Here is a 22,593-nt window from a genome sequence, read left to right on the forward strand (position 1 = left end):
GTATACCGAGGTACTTGTAGCTGTCCTCAATGTCTGCTCTTGTTCCTTCAGGGAGTGAGACCCCTTCAGTGCGGACCACTTTTCCTCTCTTAGTCACCATCTGCCTACATTTCTCAAGCCCGAATGACATCCCAATGTCGCTGCTGTAGATCCTGGTTGTGTGGATCAGGGAGTCTATGTCGCTTTCGCTCTTAGCATACAGCTTTATGTCATCCATGTAGAGGAGGTGACTGATCGTAGCTCCATTTCTGAGGCGGTATCCATAGCCTGTCTTGGTGATTACTTGGCTTAGGGGGTTCAGTCCTATGCAGAACAGCAGTGGGGAGAGTGCATCACCTTGGTATATGCCACATTTGATGGACACTTGGGTAAGTGGCTTGCCATTGGCTTCAAGTGTGGTTTTCCACATCCTCATCGAGTTTGCAACGAAGGCTCTTAGGGTCCTGTTCACCTTATACAACTCCAAGCATTCAGTGATCCATGTATGTGGCATTGAGTCATAGGCTTTCTTGTAATCAATCCAGGCTGTGCACAGGTTGGTATGTCGGGACCTGCAGTCTTGTGCGACTGTTCTGTCAACCAGGAGCTGATGTTTGGCCCCTCTGGGATATCTACCAATGCCCTTCTGTGCTTCGCTCATGTATTGATCCATGTGTCCACTTATCTTAGCCGCAATGATGCCTGACATGAGCTTCCATGTTGTGGAGAGACAGGTTATTGGCCGATAGTTGGATGGGACTGCACCCTTTGAGGGATCCTTCATGATCAGGATCGTTCGCCCTTCGGTTAGTCCCATCCTGGGTGAGTCCCATCCTGTGTATATATATATATATATATATATATATATATATATGTTTGCATGTGTGTGTGGGCAAATGACAGTTGCATTAAAAATGCAACTGTCATAATTAACTCAAATTCACTAAAAATTAATCGTGATTACTCACACATTTTTTATCGTTTCTGAATTTCCTTTTATATTTTTTGTCCTATTTTTCCCCATTTTAATGCTCTCATCAACATGGAATCATGAATCAGTTTTCTATGTGCAAAATGCAAATATTTACTGAAATAATTTCGATTTTCAATTTTACATGAACATTTTTCACTTGGAGCAGTTATTCACACCTAATCTCTCACACAATATTACTGTCCATCAACAACAGTGAAAAAAATATTTTGTCACACAACAGCTGCTTTAACAGCTCTTTTTTAATGGAATCAAAACAAAGCAATATAACATTATAAAGTGCACATCTAAGGTAAACTAGTACTCAGCCTGTAGTGGATTTAAGCCATGGTTGCATACTTCGTTTTTCTCAAGCTTACTTTGAACACAGCAGTCAGGCTATGTTGATTCTGTTGGTCCTTCTTGCTCGGAAGTCTCTCTACGGTTTTGTGTCCAATCAGTGCAGCGGAGAGTGATCCAATTAGCATCTCGTTTCAGGTGTGCCACCACCTGCAAAGATTAACCATCACTGTTTAAAAGAGCTCAGTTGTTTTCAGTTAAGGGGGGAGAGATGTCCTGTGCAGCGCCTGTAATCAGTACCCGGCTCGATCCGTAATACCACACCCCTCACGTGTCCTTGGTACCACTGCCTTTCGATTATTGCAGGCAAATTATTTCTTAGCCATAGCCATCATCCATCCATCCATTCATTTCTCATTCATTTAAATGGCAACTGTGCAAGTAGGCTGAGTCCACTTTCCATTCAGTGAAAGTTTGAAAATGATTGGTTATCTTTCTCTAAATGGGCCTTGTCTTTGACAGTGGGTCTAGTTTCTTAGGCTTTTTTTTTTTACGCATCAGAGGGATTTATTTCGTTCCACCTATGTCATGTCATTGAAATCGTGACCACCTAATTATCTTGAAGCATTTAATAAAATGCTACAGGTGGGCCGCCTCATAGCTGAAAGTTATGTGTGCTAATCTAGGCTCGGATTTGGGCCCTTTATGCTTCGTGCTTACAAGTTCACCCTGTGCTTTTGTGGGTACTCTCACATTTGCCTAAAGAGATGAATGATTGCCTGTCAGAAAGGCTGTTGGTGTAATGTGCCCTGGAGCTGGTGATCATTCCAAGGTCGACCTGCCTCTTGCTCTGCATCATCTGGAATAGGCCTCAGCTTCTCCATGACCCCGATTATGAAAAAGAATATGGATGACATTACCCGATACTGGATACAGAACATAACAGGAAGGACTGACGTACTTTACAAAAACCGACCCCCTCTGTTTCACCCCACAGTCTCTCTCTCACACACACACACACACACACACACACACACACACACACACACACACCATCTGGTATTGCCTAACTTATAAATTTGCTGCCATCTTGCACAATTCACAGGTAAATTCCAGTCTTTCTGATGCCAGTCTAACATGTTATACTCTTCATGGCCGAACAGAGAAAACTTATGAGAAACCAAGATGAAATATGAAATAAACACATTCGATTCAACAATCAATTGAGTTTATTTTTTCCATGTTACCGTGTTACCGTCTTCTGTCTCAAAACACTTCACTTCCGTTGTTATTTTATGCTGTTCTGATCTCCACTTGGTTGCAATTTCTTCACTGCAGCTGAAAAATATATATACACTAGGCGAAATGATGTGTGTATCAAGTGCTTAGTTGATGACCACAGCTGAGAAAAGCTTATTTTCTCTTGGACAAATCTGAATTCCTCTATTTGTAGAAAAGAGATGACCTTGTTATTTTGTTGTATTTGTTATTCTGCACGTTGTCTACCACAGAGGTCCCCAAGCCCCGTTACCGGTCCGTGGGTCATTTGGTGCTGGGCCGCACAGAAAGAATACATACCTTACATTACTTCCTTTTTATTCATTTTGGAATCTGAAAGATGTTTTATTTTGAAAAATTACCGGATCCTCTGTTACATCCATCTGCAATATGTCACTCTTGACGCAGGTGAAGACACGCTTCTCAGTCACGTGATAGGTTACCACTAAAATGAAACCCAGGAGCTAGCAAAATGAGTAAATAACAAAGGTCTTTGGGAAGGGGGAAAGGCCCAGCTAGGAGACAGAGGAGGAGCCTACGACTTTCAAGAAAAAGAAGGCTACATTTAATAGACAGTATCAGGAGTCCTACTTAAAATACTGATTCATCACAACGGCAGATTCCCACGCACCAAGCCCAGTCTGCATAATATGTGACGGTGTTGAGTCGTATTTTTCATGCACTTTGTATATGTATTATTTTGAAGGCACGTGTAAACTGAATCAGCTTCTTATTACTGGTTACGACGCGACTCTCTTCACATTCATTCCCACAGCTTCACTGTGCTTTAAACAGTGTGGACGCTGAGCGTCGACCGCGTGGACGCTGGGCATCTAGAGAGTTCAGTTTAGGTTGTCCCAACGCATTAAAACAAGACGAGTCATTGGATAAATGCTGGTTTTGTCCCACCCATTGGACGCTCAGCGTCTCTGGGAGTCTGCGGACAGTGGGCGTTTATAGGCTGGCGCGGATGCTCAGCTTTTCTGCATGATGATTGGATGATCTGTCTGAGGCTGAATCTTTTTGATTGACAGCGAAATGAGCCAATCACCGATCTTATGGTGAAGGCATCCTTTTCATTTTTTTGAAAAGGAACGGAGAGTAAAATTCACGTATAAATAAACGGACACATTTTATGATGTAGGCCGAAATTGAGCTTCCCCTCCTTGACAGACCAGCATCCGCCACTGATACAATGAAACCGAAGACCAAAAATTTGCAAAGGTAAATTTGACAAGCTGTACAGAGACGAGGTGCGGAGACAGTTCACATTGGTTAGTCCCTTAGCCAATCAGGATGCAGAACACAATTCACTGTTTAAAAAGAAGCATTAAAAAAACTGCACTAAAAAAATCCGTGAAACAGTGAAGCCGCGTAAGGTGAACCGTGTTATAGCGAGGGTTCACTGTATACCGTATTCTCCGCACTATAAGGCGCACCTAAAAGCATTCAGTTTTATCAAAAGCCGACAGTGCGCACTTGAAACATTCAAACATATTTGAAACTGAGTCCAAAATACTACTTAAGAGAACGTCTGGAAGAAATTTGATGTCTAGATGGCCAAGACAGGTGAACCGCATTATAGCGAGGCATTACTGTACCACAGTTTTCATGCCGGTCATATCCCATGATTTTGTTGTATTTATCCGGCCTTCAAAGGCCGGTCCCTGAAAATATTGTCTGACATTAAACCGGTCCGTGAGGCAAAAAAGGTTGGGGACCCCTGGTCGACCAACTTGCCTCCACAATGTTGGACTACAAGGACTTTATGGGGCAGATTTAGTAGTTTAGTGTATATTGCTACCTTTGTAGTTACTTTGAAGCTATACATGAAAGTGTGTATACTGTTCCTGAAACACATTGCAAAGGTAGGAATAACTGACATGAAAGCTAAGTCATAAATAGAATGTGATGTTATAGAATTGGATGTGCAATGTTGGTGTTATCAGCCCTATTTTTGAGGTTTAATAAAAGTACCTCAGCCAAGCCATTTGGCTTTCCCACATAGAATGCCCAAAGGGCAGCCAACTGGCTGGATTAGTTTTGCAGTGACGTCACTTGCGCGAAGCGCGACTCAGCGGTCGATAGTCCGCTGCTCTCTGCTGTGCGTGCGTCTGTGTCAGCGCGAACATGTACGCACGTGCGCGTCTTTTGGCTTCAACCAATCAGCGCTGACACAACGGACGTTACACATTAAAGATCTTTGATCTACGACACCAGCTAAGGTAGCCTAGCCAAGACAACATCCAAGCTAGTACAGTAGACACGACGCTCGAGGTCGGACGGACATGTTTTTCTGTCATCTGTATGTTTTCCTTTTTTCTGTCCAAATATATATTTTTCCTTTTTTCTATGTCCAAATATATATTTTTCCTTTTTTCTCTGTCCAAATATATATTTTTCAACGACAATAGCTGTCTTGTCCACTGAGTCTTTTTTCGTTCCACCGGGGTTTAGCCAATGTGTTTATAAAGTGACCAAAATCTCTTTAGTTTCACCATTAATCTGCAAACGAGGCAAACTCTGGTGTGAACAACACAACTCAGCAATGACCCTTCGCATGCTAATGTGAAGAAAAGAACGTTGCCAAACTTGTCGGGTTTTGTTGCAATGTACTGCAGGAAACAGCAACGAGTCTTTGTTGTAAAAAGTTGCTCGTCAATGGTGATGTTCCTGCCTGGGCTGTAAGACGAGATGCAGTTGGTAACAAAAGACCTTCAAACATCAGAGACTGCAGCAAACTTGTCCGTTCCAACACGTTCACTGCGTGTGTGCTTGTCGTCGAAGTGTAGGTGCTGCATGATGTCTTGGAAACGGTTTCGGGCCATAATGCCTTTGATCAGTGGGGGTCCCAATTTTTCCGACTATGAGTCATGCACCGAAGGGAGCTCCATCACCCCCCCTAAAGAGAATAGCAATGAACGCCATTAGTTCAGGGAGGGCCATGAACCAACTGGCATGCTCTGTCTGACGTCCATGCTGAACAGTGCACTCCTGAATAGTTCGAAGCATGTCCAGAGTGATGAAACGGAGGAAACTCTGTAAGCGACTCGACACTCTGCATCTGCAGCATAAGGCTCAATTGGGCGGTGATTGAGATGCCTTCCGATCTGTTCTTCATACCACTCTGTGCCGTCTTTTGCATTATTTTCTTCACATTAACATGCTTTGCAACAATACTTTGTAAGATATTTTGCATGCTAATGTGAAGAAAAGAATGTTTGGTGGGGGACAAGTGAACGTGTTTCTATATTTTAATGTATGAGCTTTCTGCTCTTTCGCGCTGTTGCTATGACAAGCCATGTTATCTGAAAAGCCATCCAGGGACAAAGGTTGCGAATTAGCGCAATGCTCAATCCTCTACATGCATCTTCACTTAGTTGAGTGAGTTATTGAGCAAGTGTCCGGTGCGCAAGCTCTTTATGCATCTAGGACTCCCACCACATTCCATTTGAACAAGATGGGGGAAGAGCCCCACCTTGCCGCATCAAAACAATGGTGACTAGATGATCCGTTGAATTGTTGGTTTTAGATAACACAGCCATTTGGCTGTCCTCTGGGCATTCTGGAGGGGTAAGAAAATCCTATCTAAATCTATCAGCCCTATTTTTGAGGTTTAAATGACTTGCGTAGAATTAGTGTGAAAATGTGATCATACTGAGGCTTCCGCGATGCGTGTCTGCCTATCTCGTCTCTACTCTTGTCTCCCGCTCCCAACGAACACCCGTGTCGTAATCGCATAGCTACTCTGTAGTCTTTGTCGTAGATGATTACACCACACTGAGGAACAAAACAAATTTCTAGTGGCATCACACGGGCAGGCATAGTGGAAGGACGTTACATTGTGTTTCAGAAGCCTGCTGCACACACCAAAATGGCTGACAACACAGAAACGACATTTCCCAGCATGCCTAATTGGTCTGTTTGTTTGGGTTTAACCCTGCCTCAAAAATGTGCTTCATGAGATTGTGACCAGATTCCATCGCTGGCAGAGCGATGATTCTGGATTTGCAGGTTACAAAATGTGAATTATTTTATTCTATCAATACACAATGCGCCAACAAATGGTGTAAAAAAAATAAAATAAACCCATCCATTTACCGTGTACCACTTGTGCACATCAGAGTGGCAGTAGCAAATAAAATAGATGAAAAAACTTAAAAATAATTATCTGCCGTCTTTGGTTTGGTAAAAAGTTTGCTCACGACAAATGTTAAGTAATACATGCAAGGACAAGTACACAAGAACACCAATGGGGTCATGTAACTGACTGTTTTATCCCCATGAAGGTCAGTGGGATAAGTCAGTCAGTGTTATGCATCTAAAATAGACTGGTATCAGCTAGCCATGTAAAACCAGTGAGTGCATGCCTCCATTGAAATGGGAGAGGCCATAAAAACATTCCAATACAGTGTGGGTTATTAAATGACATGAATAAACAGGATCAAAGACAAGTGAAATTGACAAAATAAAACAGATAGGGCACATCAGTGCACAGTGCAAATGAATTCAAGAGCAGGGCAATCCTCAATGTAATATTATTGGTATAATAATTCGGGATAGATGCCAAAGCAAAAATTAATGTAGAGTGTATTTTGATATCCACAATGTTTTAAGATGATTCACACAGTCTATATCAAATCATATCAGTGGTTATGTCATATCATTTTGGTCTTTCCTCATTGAATTCCATTGAATATTATGGCTAAATATTTTTCAATGAAAACTATAACTTCCAGGGAGCAATTTTTACCCAAGATCGCCCTTACCCTAACCCTACAGACTTAGCTGTAACGCTATTTTGAAACCAGAACCCTACTTTGAAACTCGACATTGAAACTCTAACCCTACTTTGAAACCTATTTTCATCCCCAAACCCTACTTTGAAACACTAATACGTTGATGCCCTCATACAAAAACTACTTTTTTTTCCTCCAAGATGGCGCCTGAGTAGGCAGCCGTCGGCAAGAGCCTTGCGTTTTTTGTTGTTTTTGTGTTTGTGTTGTCACTTTGTGTTGTTGTTATGTCGTGTGGACCTGATGTGGACTGTTTTCAGCATTTTTGGCGACGACATTCGTCTAAGAAGAAGAATGTGTGCTTGGTGGTTGCGCCTTCTCGGCGGCACGCGTGTACCAGCACTGATTTTTATTGGGAGGAATGTCGGAGCTCCGGGGTTCTTGTGTCTTGCGCCTGAAATAGGCAGCATTTTCACAGCCCCGCTTTGTTCAACGAAAAGGTCGGTGCTGATGGACAGTCTGCAGCTGGATGGATGCATAGCTTGAGGAGCCGACGATGAGAAGAAAGGAGCGTCAGCGCAGAGCATCGATGCGTATGTGGAACTGGGAGTCGTGGCTTGGAATTGAAGCGGATTTACATGGGACAGGAGAAGAGAGCCACTCTCTCTTTTTCGTTAATGGATGCTACAGCTTCTTGTTGCTTTTAAGCTTAGCTTGTAGCAGACGTGTGCACATTTCAGCATGACGTCTTTGATCCACTGGTGAAAAGGACACTTTGATTCGCTCCTCTTTCATCTATTACTGCTTCAAACAACAAAGTGAATGGAGGAAAAGTGGTTTAGGTGGCATGACTGTCTGTTTTATGTGTTGTATTATTTTGTCATTTTATGTTGTGTTCTTTTGATGGCGGCGCGGGCACCCGCAGCGGCTCCTCTTGTTGTCTGTTGTCTGTTTAAGAGGGAGGAAATTTCATCTGTTGTACTTGATTCTTGATACTTTGAAACTCTAGCCTGACTTTGAAACCCTACAATGAATACCGACTTTGAAACCCTACTTTTAAAACCTTTTTAGAAAATCTAAGGTACTTTAAAACTATCCATCCATTCATTTTCTAATCCGCTTATCCTCACAAGGGTCGCGGGGGGTGCTGGAGCCTATCCCAGCTGCCTTCGGGCAGTGGGCGGGGGACACCCTGAATCGGTTGCCAGCCAATCGCGGGGTACACATAGATGAACAACCATCCGCACACTCACTCACACCTCTGGACAATTGAGAGTGTTCCATTAGCCTGCCATGAATGTTTTTGTAATGTGTGAAGAATACCCGGAGAAACCCCACGCAGGCACCGGGAGAACATGCAAACTCCATACAGGTAGGCCGGAGCCGAAATCGAACCCTGCACTTCTGCACTGTGAGGCGGACGTGATAAACAGTCGACCACCATGCCCTACTTTTAAAAAAGTAGTATCTTGAAACCTTAGCCCTACTTTGAGTCCTAAGGTCACCCAATATGAAAGTTACGTATCTAAACTGACCCCAACCCTGTATACACTTATATATTAACCTCAGTTGTATTTTGACACCCTATTTGAAGCCCTCAGAGGGCTGAGGCGGTCAGCAAATCCAAGGTGTTCGACTGTTAATAGAATCCCGGTTGTGCATTCAGCATTGCAACTTCATCCATCCATCCATTATCAACACCGCTTATCCTGAACAGCGTCCCGGGGGAGTGCTGAAGGCGGACGATATCCTGAACTGGTCGCCAGTCGCAGGGCACTTGGGTTGCAACTCGCAACTTTCAAATGCTATTATTTTGGGTAAACCTAATGCCCATACTTTTTCAATTGACTTAAATGCATAGACCTGCATAGACGAGCCTTAATATATATTTTTTGTTTTTGTTTTTTTAAAGTCTGAAATCAGGAACAACATTCATGCTGTTTAAAGGCTGCATTATTTCAAGAGTCAAATGCTCATAATGATGATTTCTCATTCTATTACACATCACATGCAAGATGCCAGGATGGCAGTTCCACAACAAAACAAAACGGATTACAAAAAGCATGGTTGGTCACATTGTATCTTTAGACTGTGTGCCATTCATAGCATACAGTGCGCCCATGGATTGTGAACCCTGAGGCGAGGGAACCGTGAGACTCTTTGAAATAGATTAGAAAGAGAGAAAACAAACTGCGGTTCATCAAGTAACTTTGCTCTCAAAAACCAATTGTGTGCACGGTATGTGGAGTATGTGGTGTGTGATGCACAACAATCGTCGGCATTGTGACAAGAACTAAAGGATCCCTTTACTCACTTAAGCTTAACATTCTGGCAAAATAGCTTGAACACATGGAGTGCCAAGTGACTTGAATTCCTGTACATCTCTCATCTTGTTAAGAGGACTTTTATATCACTTTATCTATCTTTGTACAGTGCAGTATTGTGTCAGATGTTGCCGACTTGGCATCCATTTCAGCCTAGTCATTCTGGAAGGGGAATTCCCCCATCTGTGGTTTCTCATTTTTCCCCAGATGTTTTCTCCTTGCCCTCCCGGGCGTTAAGGTCAGGGGGTTTCATTATTATTTGTCAACTGTGGGCTTGTAAAGCCCTTTCAGACGGTTTGTGATGAAGGGTTATATAAATAAATGTGACGACTTGAATCCTGAGCAGAATCTCTGAGCCATTTCCCTTATTACCATATTTCAACTTATCCTAAGTGTTTTTTTTTGCCTGCATGAATTGTGTTAAAAGTCTCAAAATATTTGCCTCTAACTGGGTTTCTTTATCTTGAAAACTAGTGGCTTACTGGGTCTATAATCTTTTATAACCACCATAGTTCTGTCTACAAACTAGTTTTTTAAATTCATAACACAACGATAACTAATAATAGTAACTAATCAACTCAAGGCGGCCTGGTAGTCCAGTGGTTAGCACGTCAGCTTCACAGTGCAGAGGTATCGGGTTCAACTCCAGCTCCGGCCTCCCTGTGTGGAGTTTGCATGTTCTCCCCGGGCCTGCGTGGGTTTTCTCCGGGTACTGCGGTTTCCTCCCACATTCCAAAAACATGCATGGCAGGCTGATTGAACACTCTAAATTGTCCCTAGGTGTGAGTGTGGGTGTGGATGGTTGTTAGTCTCTGTGTGCCTTGCGATTGGATGGCGACCGATTCGGGGTGCCCCCCGCCTACTGCCCGAAGACAGCTGGGATAGGCTCCAGCACCCCCCGCGACCCTAGTGAGGATAAAGCGGTTCGGAAAATGAATGAATGAATGAATAGTCAACTCTAACTGTATTGCGGAAAATCAACCAATATACGGTTGTGATGGTGCGATGATCTTGAAGAGATGTCATATCATACTTTGTCAAAGAGGTTGAAATTGTGGTTCTCTTGAGTTGTGTCACTGAACTATGTATCATTGTTGTTGTCTTGTAGGAAAGCCTGGAATATATTTTCCTCCTCATCTTCTCTGTGGAATGTTTCCTGAAGATCATTGCCTATGGATTTCTTTTTCATGCCGATGCGTACTTAAGAAACTGCTGGAATATTTTAGACTTTGTTTGTGTATCAGTTGGGTAAGTTTGTGTTTTTGCTGAGTGCACTTAACGTGAATATTATCCTTTGCATTTTTCAGTTGTTTCAATTTTTTTTCCATGTTATTTTAATGTTTGGAAAATTGTGATGAAGCACTGTCTAATTTAATTTTGACTATGAATGACACTTTTTATTTGGTAGATTTCACTGCAGACTGTACACACTGTAGGTTTTCGCATGTCAAACCTATCCCTTCATGTTCCAATTGTTAAGATGGTACTTGATTTGACATTTGTTGCTATTTCAGACTCTTTACTGTCGCTGTGGACGCTATTAATCACATCAGTGGAGTAGAACCTGTAGTCGGAGAAAAAGGGGGTGGTTTTGATATGAAAGCGCTGAGGGCTTTCAGAGTCCTTCGACCACTGAGGCTTGTGTCTGGAGTCCCAAGTAAGCAAACATTTTTTTCAAACCAGACTGATATCACAATGACGCATTTTCAATAGTTTTCAGAGCAATGATGTTTATTCAACATTCATCTAAAACTCATGGAATTCCATAAGTACCTATCGGGTCACTCCTCTTTCCAATAGAAAGTCAAGTACAGTAAGTACAGCGAGGATATTTTTTCTGCGCCAGGTAAACTTTTATTTTGGAGGTCTTGGCAGCCTCCAACTTTTCATAGTTCTTGGTGAAGCGTACAAACGGGGTTGCTGCTTTGAAAAGTTGTAGTGGGTGCTACTGAACCATTTTTGAAAACTCCCACAATACAAAATTATATATAGGTGTGTGTGTGTGTGTGTTATGGGTGTATCTAAGTTTCTGTATTTTGACGCTCCTAGTCTCTTGGTTAATTTATTTCTTCGTTTCTTTTTTTTTTTTTTTTAACTTGCTGCAGGGAATAATCTATAGATGATCCTTGTAAGAAAAAAAAGTCCAAATTGACCCACTAACCCCACCCATTATATAACCCCAAAGAAAATTTGGTGTTATAAATTTGATGACTGTTGCATAAATATCAAAATATTATTTGATTCTATATGCATTTTGTTCCTTCTTAGGTCTGCAAGTGGTCATGAATTCCATCCTAAAGTCCATGCTGCCCTTGTTTCACATAACTCTACTGGTCTTTTTCATGGTTACTATCTACTCGATAATGGCTCTTGAGCTATTCAAATGTAAAATGCATAAAACCTGCTACTACACAGGCACCGGTATGTTGTGCTATTTTTGTATTTTATTTTTTTTAAATTACAAACATACATTTTTGTCAGCTCAGACTATTGCTTTTAAAATAATTTATAGGATCCCTGCTGTCATTGTACGTTCTTTTTGTAATTTCGGTAAGTTGTCTTGTGCTGTATAAATTAAGTTAACTTGCCTGGTTTCCTCGAGAAAGCTTTGATACGAAATGAACGCAATGACCTCCTTAAAAATCTGTCGGTTTTGTCCATACTCAGACATCATTGCTACGGTGGAGAATGAAAAGCCTGCCCCATGTGCACAGGCAGGGAATGGGCGCCGTTGCACCATCAACGGCACAGAGTGTCGGGCCGGCTGGCCTGGCCCAAACCACGGCATCACTCACTTTGACAACTTGGGATTTTCCATGTTGACTGTGTACCAATGTATTACTACACAAGGGTGGACTGATGTCCTATACTGGGTATGTTGTGTTACATTTTTGTCTCAAATATGACACAAAGCAGGGATATGTAACATAGACACCAATGAACAGGTGAATGATGCGATTGGAATGGAATGGCCCTGGATCTTTTTCACCACACTCATCCTGGTCGGTTCCTACTTTGTGCTCAACCTGGTTCTTGGTGTACTTAGTGGGTAGGAACACTTTTCAATTATTTTCTTTTGGGATTGTAGTTAAATCATATGTCACTGTTTTCAATGATCTTTCTCTGGTGTTCTTTATCACTAGTGAGTTCACCAAAGAACGAGAGAAGGCCAAGTCCCGAGGTGAGTTTCAGAAGCTGAGAGAGACCCAGCAGCTGGATGAAGACCTCAAGGGTTATATGGAGTGGATCACCCAAGCTGAAGTCATAGATAATGACCATGAAGGACAGAGTAAGGACCACAGAAAAAAGCAGAGGAATTGAATACTGTAGATGAATACAGTACACATAGCCAAACCAAACCTCCAGTGTTCGGGCAAGCTACTTTGAAAATGTAGTGAGCTAAGCTACAGTTTGTTCTACATTAAAGCTGCAGTGTTGTGACTGTTTGCTACGCAGTTGCTTTGGCTTTTTTATGCTTTGTATCTTTATTCTGTCAAATAGAGTTGATGTCTCACTGTATATAAACTTGGATTACGACAGGTTGTCAGCAATGTTCCCTTTAATTTTTCATGTCTGGGCAAACAGGCAATCTCCCTGAGCACACCGATGACCACTGTGAGCAATATTAGAAATGCTCGCTGTGGCCACACACCAGTATCACACCTGGGATCATAGAAAGTTTCATGGCTTATTAAAAGAATCAAATTACAACAGCAATTACCATAAGTTTGCTTTTAATATAACTAATGTGGCCCACTTAAAGTGAAAAAGACAAAACTCATTGATTGTTCGTGAGAGTCCAACTTTGGCTTCGATCGCTGAGGTCCAGTTTGAGCCTGCATGAGGGTCTTGCTCTGGAAGACGAGACATCTTTCAGACGTAACATTCTGTTCACATTAAAACATTCACATTTTCCACAATGATGTGTGCTGTATCTTGTGATACAGTGTATTTTATTAGCGTGTCTACTACTCATAAATGATCTAGTCATCATAAAATTGAATGATGATTATCCATAACGGCAACATCTTCATAAATGTCACTAGAATATCCACAAATCTGACTTAAATTTTACCTTATTTTTCACGTCGGTCCTTCTCACTTCCCCAATCGCTGTCCACTTGAGTCTTTGTAGAATTCCAACAGCTTCCAAATGATTTTTCTGCTAAATGTGTCGCTTGAGGGTAGTCCAGCTTCCATTGAGTCCATATTTTCCATCGGGAAATTGGCTTACAACTTTAGATTCGCTACATGGTTTGCAGAGTAGACATTTCTCACTCGAAAAAGATCTCACCCAGTTTCACCGCTTGTTCTTCACTTCATTTTTTTGATTAATGTGCACTGTCCCAATGAAAAAAAAAAAAGAAAATGGATTTCCAACCGAAAAAAACATTGCATCGTATCGTATGATTGGCTGAACACCTGTCACTCACTGAATTACACAGCAAAATGATGCAGAAAAAAAAGATACATATCTAATTCATTTTACTTTTCAACTTCTGTGTCCTAATTCGGCTCCTCACGTGACAGTATGTAATGACAAGTCATGGACCCAGCAGACTGATTCCCGTAAGCTAGCTCTCAGGTTCACTGGGACTTTTGAAATTGAGAGGGTCATTAACCCTTTCGCCGCCTGTCTTGCTCATAAGTTAACATGCCCGGAGGGTATGAAAACCTATGATCACAACTGTATATATCAGTGGTTTTACCATCACACCCTGCTAGAATACAAAATCTGATTTTGGTACAAGCTAATGCAATGCAAGTTCTCTGAGACCCGACGCTGCTCTCCAGAGCATGTTCTCCAATATCTTTGTCACTCAGAATGAAAGTAATAGACCTTTATTGAGGCCATATTTTGCAGTCACAGTAACTACACTAACTGTGTCTACTCAGGTTTGCTCCCCACCGAAAATGGAGGATCTCAGGCAGGAAGTGTTGGAAAAATGGACACAATGCAGTTAATGTTGTATTACTAGTAGGTTTTAGTTTCTTATTCCCATCAGTGGTGGCTGGTGCTGTTTTCTCCAGGATAGGCACTATAGATATATCTTTTATGCATGGATATACACAAATCCATTCATACAAATACATATCTAATTATGATTATTATTTTTATATACAGTACAATATTCAGGTCTACTGTCCACAGCCAGGTCTGCATTGAAAATGAGAATCTGTTCTTAATTACCATACCTGGTCATATAAATGATAAATAAAAAAATACATACATATGTTCATACAAATCAGCATTGAATTACTCAAAGTGACACATTTCCTGGACTTAGAGTCAATATTAAGACCAACTGCAGAGCAAAAAAACAAAACAAAAAAAAAACAACATTCCATATTTTGGCAAAGTCCTGCATGGTGCCAGGATTCAAAACCCAATGCTGTACTCTCTAACTTCAAAGTTAGCTGCTGCTCGCTATTAGCCAGCCGCCACTGATTCCATAATTGTTTTTTACTCCGTATTTTCATTATGATTAAGTAACATTTTTTTGTAAATGCACATTCTTTCTTCTTCCCATTTGCACAGTAAACTGGGTCGCAAGTGGAACCGCTGGTTACGCCGTAAATGCCGGGCGTACATAAAGTCCAAACTTTTCTACTGGTGGGTGATTATGCTAGTCTTCTTCAATACGCTAGCTATTGCAACGGAACACCACAAGCAGTCTGAAAGGCTCTCAAACTGGCAAGGTCAGACCAATCCTTCCCTAACTTTTCTGCATGGATAGAGTTGGCCAATGAAACACATAGTCTGATCATTCATTGTGCAGCAGACAATAAATCGACTTGTGAACAGCATGAGACGTCGTTGTAATTGATGCTCAAGGGCACATAACGAATTATTGAGATGTTGAATTTTTTTCTTGTGGTGTACCCACCAGTGTTGTTCACTTTAGTTTCAATGAATTGTTTGATGTGGGGAAATCACCAGTGCATCTTTCTACTTAAATGTCCTACTTTCATGATATGATATCACTGTAGTGTGAACGTTTTATATTTTCTATAAATTTCACCTGAAAGCCAAACATCCCTGTTTGTGAGTAGTGTACATACTGTAGGCTTCAGTCAGAAATTAATTTGTCTCTTCAACTACTAAAACTATATTCCATCTATCGTGAATGTTATTTTTGCCCTTTTCTGGTGTGTTAGAAGCTATCGCATCTTGATGAAAAAAGAAAAAGCCCTTATTTATTTAGTTATTTAGTTATTTATACTTTTATATTTTTTTCAGCGTTGCTTTAACCAATCAGCATTTGCCTATGGAGATCCATCAAATTTATTTCTGACATTATTCTATTGTTATTTTTGCTGTGTTCATTTGATATCTTCTTTTTTCAATGCATTATATGTTGATTTTTTTTATGAGTGAAAAACAATAAGACGGCAATGTGATTCACTTCATAATCTGATGTTTTCATTGTTTATAACAGATTCATTTAAACCATGAATTAAAAAAAAATCATTATTTGAAATCTAGGTGAATAACTTAATCCTTGCCTTGTATTTTTTCCCCCCTTTGGACACTACTCGATACTGTGGCCTGAAACGACATCCACAATGAACAGACACTGCCAATAATCTACTGCTGTTCATGTTTTCCCTGGAGATGTTTATGAAGATGTACGCTCTTGGCTTGTCTTCGTACTTCATGTCACTCTTCAATCGTTTTGACTGCTTTGTGGTGTCCACTGGCATTATGGAGCTCATCCTTGTACAAATGAACATTATGTCGGTCATGGGCATCTCAGTGCTGCGCTGCATACGCCTGCTGCGCTTGCTCAAAGTCACCAGGTAAATTTTGTGCTTTACTTTGCAATAAAGTCTTTTTCATGACTAAAACACATCACAATACAAGAATCAGATGTTCAACTTTAGTTAATAGATTATCTTCATGAGTGTCGCAGGCGTGCTGGAGCTTATCCCAGCTGTCTTTGGGCAGTAGGCAGGGTACACCCCGAACTGATTGCCAGCCAATACACATAGACGCACAACCATTCGCGTTCACAATCACACTTACGGACAATTTAGAGTGTTCCGTTAACCTGCCATGCATGTGTTTGGAATGTGGGAGTTATTTGACAATAAAGTGACTTGACTTGAATCCGGAGTACCCAGAGAAAACCCACTCAGGGACAGCGAGAACATGCAAACAGCACACAGTCGCCGGAATTGAACCCTGCACCTTTGCACAGTGAGGCGGACGTGCTAACCAGTCGAAAAATGCAATGTGATTACGACGACTTCCTCGTTAAATATTTTCCAAGCCTGCTCCTCTTTGCTTTATATTGGAAGCTGGCTGTTTGTTTGCCTATGACGTCACACCATGCCATCTGCATTCATGATGATGTGCATGTTCTCCCTGACCTTGCATGGGTTCTCTTTGGCAGCTCTGCCTTACATAGACTATAAAAAAACATGTGTTAGGTTAATTGAAATGCGGTATAGAAAATTAAAGTCATTAATCAGGAAATTATTCTAAACCAAATACAACGAATGGTCTAGCAAGTGACTGTTTCGACCTGAATAATTGTATTGTTGATCTGTTCTTGTTTGCTTTAGATACTGGACCTCTCTCAGTAATCTGGTGGCTTCGCTCTTGAACTCAGTCCGTTCCATTGCCTGCTTGCTGCTGCTGCTCTTCCTTTTTATTGTCATCTTTTCACTGCTGGGTATGCAGGTGTTTGGAGGAAAGTTCAACTTTTCCAACCAACCGAAACCGCGCAGCACTTTTGATAGCTTCCCTCAAGCCCTGATAACCGTTTTCCAGGTACACAAAGAATACATTACTTTTTTTGCTTTTTTTTAGGCTTTACAAGTGGTTCTGGAGCATTTCTAGGAAACACAAGTACACAAAGGACATCTTATCTATTATGTAAAAAGTATTTAACACTGGCAGTGAAAAATAGCCACTGGCTATTAAGCCTACCAATTGACCATATTGTTCAACAATAACAATCAGACTAGCAACTTCAAGACAAGAGTCACTTGTTATATTTGTTTTAATAAACCAAATGCGTAAAAAAAATGTGGATAATTAACCCAATGTTTCAAGCAGAAAATTGCCTATTTTTGATCAGATAAGTGTGTTTGATGTACACATTGAATCATTTGGGTAAATAAGTCATTAACAGGGCTCTACACTAACTTTTGCACTGGCAGGGTGCAACGGACGTTTTCAGTGTATGATGTATAGTCGTCTAAATTGGCATTCCGTAGATTGATTGTGACTCAAGATATATTTGCAAAATATTTTGCGGTAACAAGAATTTAGTTTGCCACAAGCACCGGCTGACAAAACAGATCTTTTTTTTTTAAATATAAGAAGACAAAAAAAAAAAAATTGAAGATGAAAATTTCAAACATTCGACAAAGTACTAGTTCAACAAAATCCTACATGGATTCTGATGATATGGCTTTTGATAACATTAAAAATCAAAATTTGAACATTTAAAAATGCTTAAGAACAATTGATCATGAAAAACTTGAACAATATTTACACCCTACTGATATTTTCATATCATATAACAATATCCAGCACATTCCAAAAGTGTTAGGGCACCAAAAGATTTGTTCTTCATTATTTAAGCCTTTGGGGAGTGTAAAGTCTTGGACAGATGTGCAGCTGTTTTCAATGTTGCTGACCTCCAAAATGGGAGTGGTACGGGAGCGGGTGTCATTCTGAATGGGAGCAGGACAAAAATGGGAGTTGTTTTCACCTGGAGCAGGATGGGACAGGATTATTTACTGCAAGTGGGATGGGACGGGATTGAAAATCCACTCCTGTGTTACCCTTCAATTCGCACCCCTAAACTCTCTTTCAGATTCTTACAGGAGAGGATTGGAATACTGTCATGTATGATGGTATAATGGCACATGGAGGACCCAGCATGCCTGGAATCCTCGTCAGCATCTACTTCATCATCCTGTTTGTCTGTGGAAATTGTATCCTTTAAATTTGCCTGCATGCATATTTCCCAGGAAACTAATTCATGTTATATTCTTTGACTACAAAATTATTCAGTCATTCTTTTGAATGTCTTCCTGGCCATTGCAGTTGATAATTTGGCTGAGGCTGAGTCTTTAACTTTGGCACAGAAGGAGAAAGCAGAGGATAAGAAGCGAAAGAAAGCACTCAGGTTAATGTTCCATTAGGCATTTACATTCACGACAAAATGTATGACAGAGAGGGGCAGGGGGGCACAATTTTTCATCAGTGCAATTGGGGGACCACGTACTTCCTAATCAGATCCATTAATCCATCTATCCATTAATCGAGTCACGAATCTTACAAGGGTCACAGACATGCTGAAGCCTATCCCAGCAGTAGGTGGGGCACATAATTAGTTTATTTATAGTATATTTATAGTTTATATGACAATATATATTTGTCATATAAACAACTAACCAATCATGTTAATTTCCTGATTGATAGGGCCAACTTGCCCAGCAAGACTTCCGAGGAAAAAGCTCATCTTGCAAAGAAGTTAGCTGAGCAGAGAGCCAAGGGTGTTGAGGGCATCCCCACTACAGCTAAGGTAAGAGATTGTTTTTTTTTTTTGTTTTGTTTTGGGTTTTTTTTTTGTTTTGTTTTGTTTTTTACCAACATTTAAAATAAAAATATTTCAATGCATTCAATCACATTCTCAACTTTCAGCTCAAAATTGACGAGTTTGAGTCAAATGTGAATGAAATTAAAGACCCCTTCCCTCCAGCTGACTTTCCTGGTAAACACAAGGCGTCAATATTGCATTTTTCATTATTTCAAAAAAATGTTTGAGCAACACATGCTAATTCCTGTCTTCATGGTAATTAGGTGATGATGAAGAAGAGGACCCTGAGATCCCAGACAGCCCGAGACCTCGTCCAATGGCTGATCTTCAGTTAAAAGAAGAAGCTGTACCAATGCCAGAAGCCAGTTCATTTTTCATCTTTGGACCACAAAACAAGTAAGCGAATGTTGATTGTTGTTGGGTTTTTTTTTTGTGGGTTGTTTTTTTTTTTTTTCAGAAATGACAAAAGAAAATTATTATAGTTGTACTTTGACATGCGGAAGATATTGTTTTTTTTCTGCTGCCATGTCTTCTTATTCTACATTGGTGCAGCAGCGGACTAAGAGAAGCAGAAGAATGTGTTCCGTGTGAAGGCAAAAACAAGCTCAAGGGAAAAAAATTACGGTCATATTTTGTTTCCTGATTTGTGTTAAACACGGAAATGGGCGATGGCTGGTTCCCATTCAGTGGCGACAGCAACACTGTGAGAGAGAGAGAGAGAGAGAGAGAGAGAGAGAGAGAGAGAGAGAGAGAGAGAGAGAGAGAGAGAGGGAGAGAGGGGGCATAATTATGAGTATCATTTTTTTGGAGTCGTGGCAAACTTTGGGTGATTCAATTGCAATCACGATTCGGGGGCTACGATTCGATTATAAAACGATCATTGAGGCATCTTTAATTTATCTACATTGATGCACTTTTTCACAACACACATTTTTTGTCTCCCTGAGTTAGGATTCACTTGCGATCTTTAAAAACACTATTTGTCATAAGAAACGAGATGAATTCATTTCCATTATATTTTATTAAAATGATGGAAATGCACGCAAGCTGGAAAGTTACAAAATTTGTGCAATGCTGTAAACAATAATCAATGGAAAAAAAAAGCGGTCAAACCAGCATTATACCTGTTCACAACCTGAGATCATAACACATTACATCATGGATGTGTGTTACAAAAAAAAACAAATCTAACCACCTATATATTGGAGATCTTATCACTGAATCGAGATTTGTGACACAAATGAAAATTAAATTAAGGTTTGTCATATGATGCAGGATTTAAGCCCCTTTTTATTTTGTGAATTGTCAAGAAATTGATGCAATGAGGAAATAGTCATAATGGTTTGGACATTTTGGCTTCAATATTTAGTATCTTATAATCAGTGTTGTGGTCCTCGAGCCAGTCCTCGAGGCCAAGGACCCACTCGAAGGCTGAAGGTCGGTCCTTGGTCCTTGGCCTTGGAGCCAAGTCCTTGGCCTCGGAGTCAAGTCCTTGGCCTTGGCCTTGGCCTCGGACACAACGAGGGATTAGAGCCTCTAATCTCTCGTCCACAGGTATAAAATGGGTCCGAGGACCGTAAAAATCATGAAGAAATCAAACATATCCCATCCAGGGAAACCCATATTGATGGATTTATCTGGCGCTTTAAGAGGGGCGGGGCCGCCAATGACAGGTGACAGTTAGCGCAACGTATAAAGAGCGGCATCACAGTTAGTTTCAATCACGCCGCGTTCGCGATCGGCAGTTTAAATAGGGTGTAAAGTCTTTCTGTAACAGTGGTGTCTTTTATTTAGTTATTTTTGCACAGTCGTCACTTTTGTGCGGTGACACTGGAATGTTTGTTTGAACCAAGTAATTTGGGTTCCAGCTGGAGTCAATAATGCCGGCACTTCACTTCCGGGTTTGGCCGTTGGGATTTGGAGTCCTTTTGCTCGATTCCAGTTATCTTTGCTGAATGCTTTCTCACGTTTGGAATAATGAATATTGATAACACGTAGTTTAAAATCATGGTTTTTTTAATTATTTATTATTATTGTGAAGTTGAAGGTATTAAATTAATTAATGTAGTATTAGTGGTAGTGGCAATAATTGTAGTACTCAGAGAATGTTTAGAGATCAGCCACCTCGTTACCTCTGAGTCCCGCGTCCTAGACGCATAATTTTCCCACAGGACGCACAGTTCCAAATAATGTGCGTTTTTGCTATGCAAGGAAATTTCTCAGTCAAAACAAACAAACAAAAAAACTACGGCAAGCCTGAGGATTTCATGGTCACAATCGTTACCGGTAGCGTTGTCGTTTCCGTGGCGTCATTTTAACGGTACCGAAAAATAGTTTAACGATAAAAGTCATCGCACACGAGTTGACTGTGTGATCAGCGCGATTTCACTGCACCTGTATGTGTGTTTGTGGTGTGCTGTGCAGAGATGAAAGTCCTCCGGATTTTCCCGGAATTCCGGGTTTTTCACATTTTTATGAAAATCTCTCCGGAGAATTGAGGAAAATTTGCCTAAAATTAATCCAGATATTAGTTGACAACATTGAACGAAGACGCGTTTGAGTTCGTTGTTTTGCTTTCATGAGCGTAGCCATGTTGAGACACTAACACTAGTAACAGTAAAAAGATTTTCGTCTCTTTATAAACACACTTGCTAAACCCCAGTGGAACGAATAAAAGACACCGTGGACAAGACAGTTGTCGTAAACAATATATTTGGACAAAAAGGGAAACACACAGATTGGCAGAAAAACGTGTCCGTCCGACTTCGAGTGTCGTCTCGGCTAGCTTAGCTTAGGTGTTGTTGTGTGTGACGTCGGGTGTGTGACGTTGTTGCCCCGGCGCTTATTGGTTGAAATCAAAAGACGCGCTTGCGTCCATGTTCGCGCTGACTCACGCACAGTAGAGAGCAGCGGACTAGCTCGAGTGGCGTCGCCAAAACAGTAATACCCTCGCCTCGCATTCTCATGACCTCGCCATATCTCTAGCCCTGTTCACATGGCACACATTTGGTCCGACGCTGCACCGAAATATTTTTTTGCGATATATTTTACACCGGAGCAAATTTTGTGGAGCGGTCACACGTGCAAAGCCGCTGAGCGTGACAGCTCCGACGCAGCGTCGGAGCAGCTCCACTTGTGGTCACATGTGCAGTTTCTGCTGCGGACCAAAACAACAGGAATGCGGAAGTAAAACAGGTTCGGGTCGGGTCGGGCTTCTCTCTCGCGGACTTTTATTTATTTTTCTTTTAATAAATATTATGGCGGACACTATTCTGTCCTTGTTCAGAATAGATCCACTTGTCGGCAGTCGTGGAATAAAGACGTGTTTACAGTCAATCGTGTGTGCTCCTTATGACTGCCACAATATATGTTTTAAAAAATGTATACTAAAACAATGTGCGGATACTAAACTAAGGAATACTTGTTTTAAAACAAACAATTTGGAT

The 22,593-nt window shown here is 41.0% G+C and overlaps 1 protein-coding gene across 1 annotated transcript in view; it reads left to right on the forward strand.

Moving 5' to 3' along the window:
- The window catches only part of LOC109521358 (dihydropyridine-sensitive L-type skeletal muscle calcium channel subunit alpha-1-like), a 62,652-nt gene that overhangs the window by 2,445 nt on the left and 37,614 nt on the right, over window positions 1–22,593 (forward strand). Inside the window, exons 3-17 of the mRNA XM_019879195.1 lie at window positions 10,696–10,835; window positions 11,102–11,244; window positions 11,856–12,008; window positions 12,255–12,460; window positions 12,533–12,636; window positions 12,731–12,876; window positions 14,484–14,565; window positions 15,127–15,287; window positions 16,163–16,388; window positions 17,157–17,364; window positions 18,419–18,539; window positions 18,619–18,733; window positions 19,030–19,132; window positions 19,252–19,321; window positions 19,411–19,543. Coding sequence (XP_019734754.1) covers window positions 10,696–10,835; window positions 11,102–11,244; window positions 11,856–12,008; window positions 12,255–12,460; window positions 12,533–12,636; window positions 12,731–12,876; window positions 14,484–14,565; window positions 15,127–15,287; window positions 16,163–16,388; window positions 17,157–17,364; window positions 18,419–18,539; window positions 18,619–18,733; window positions 19,030–19,132; window positions 19,252–19,321; window positions 19,411–19,543 — 2,111 coding nt within the window. The remainder of the gene's footprint in view (window positions 1–10,695; window positions 10,836–11,101; window positions 11,245–11,855; window positions 12,009–12,254; window positions 12,461–12,532; window positions 12,637–12,730; window positions 12,877–14,483; window positions 14,566–15,126; window positions 15,288–16,162; window positions 16,389–17,156; window positions 17,365–18,418; window positions 18,540–18,618; window positions 18,734–19,029; window positions 19,133–19,251; window positions 19,322–19,410; window positions 19,544–22,593) is intronic.

The sequence above is a fragment of the Hippocampus comes genome, unplaced genomic scaffold (assembly GCF_001891065.2).
Source record: "Hippocampus comes isolate QL1 unplaced genomic scaffold, H_comes_QL1_v1.1 scaffold205, whole genome shotgun sequence".
In the NCBI taxonomy this organism is placed as follows: domain Eukaryota; kingdom Metazoa; phylum Chordata; class Actinopteri; order Syngnathiformes; family Syngnathidae; genus Hippocampus; species Hippocampus comes.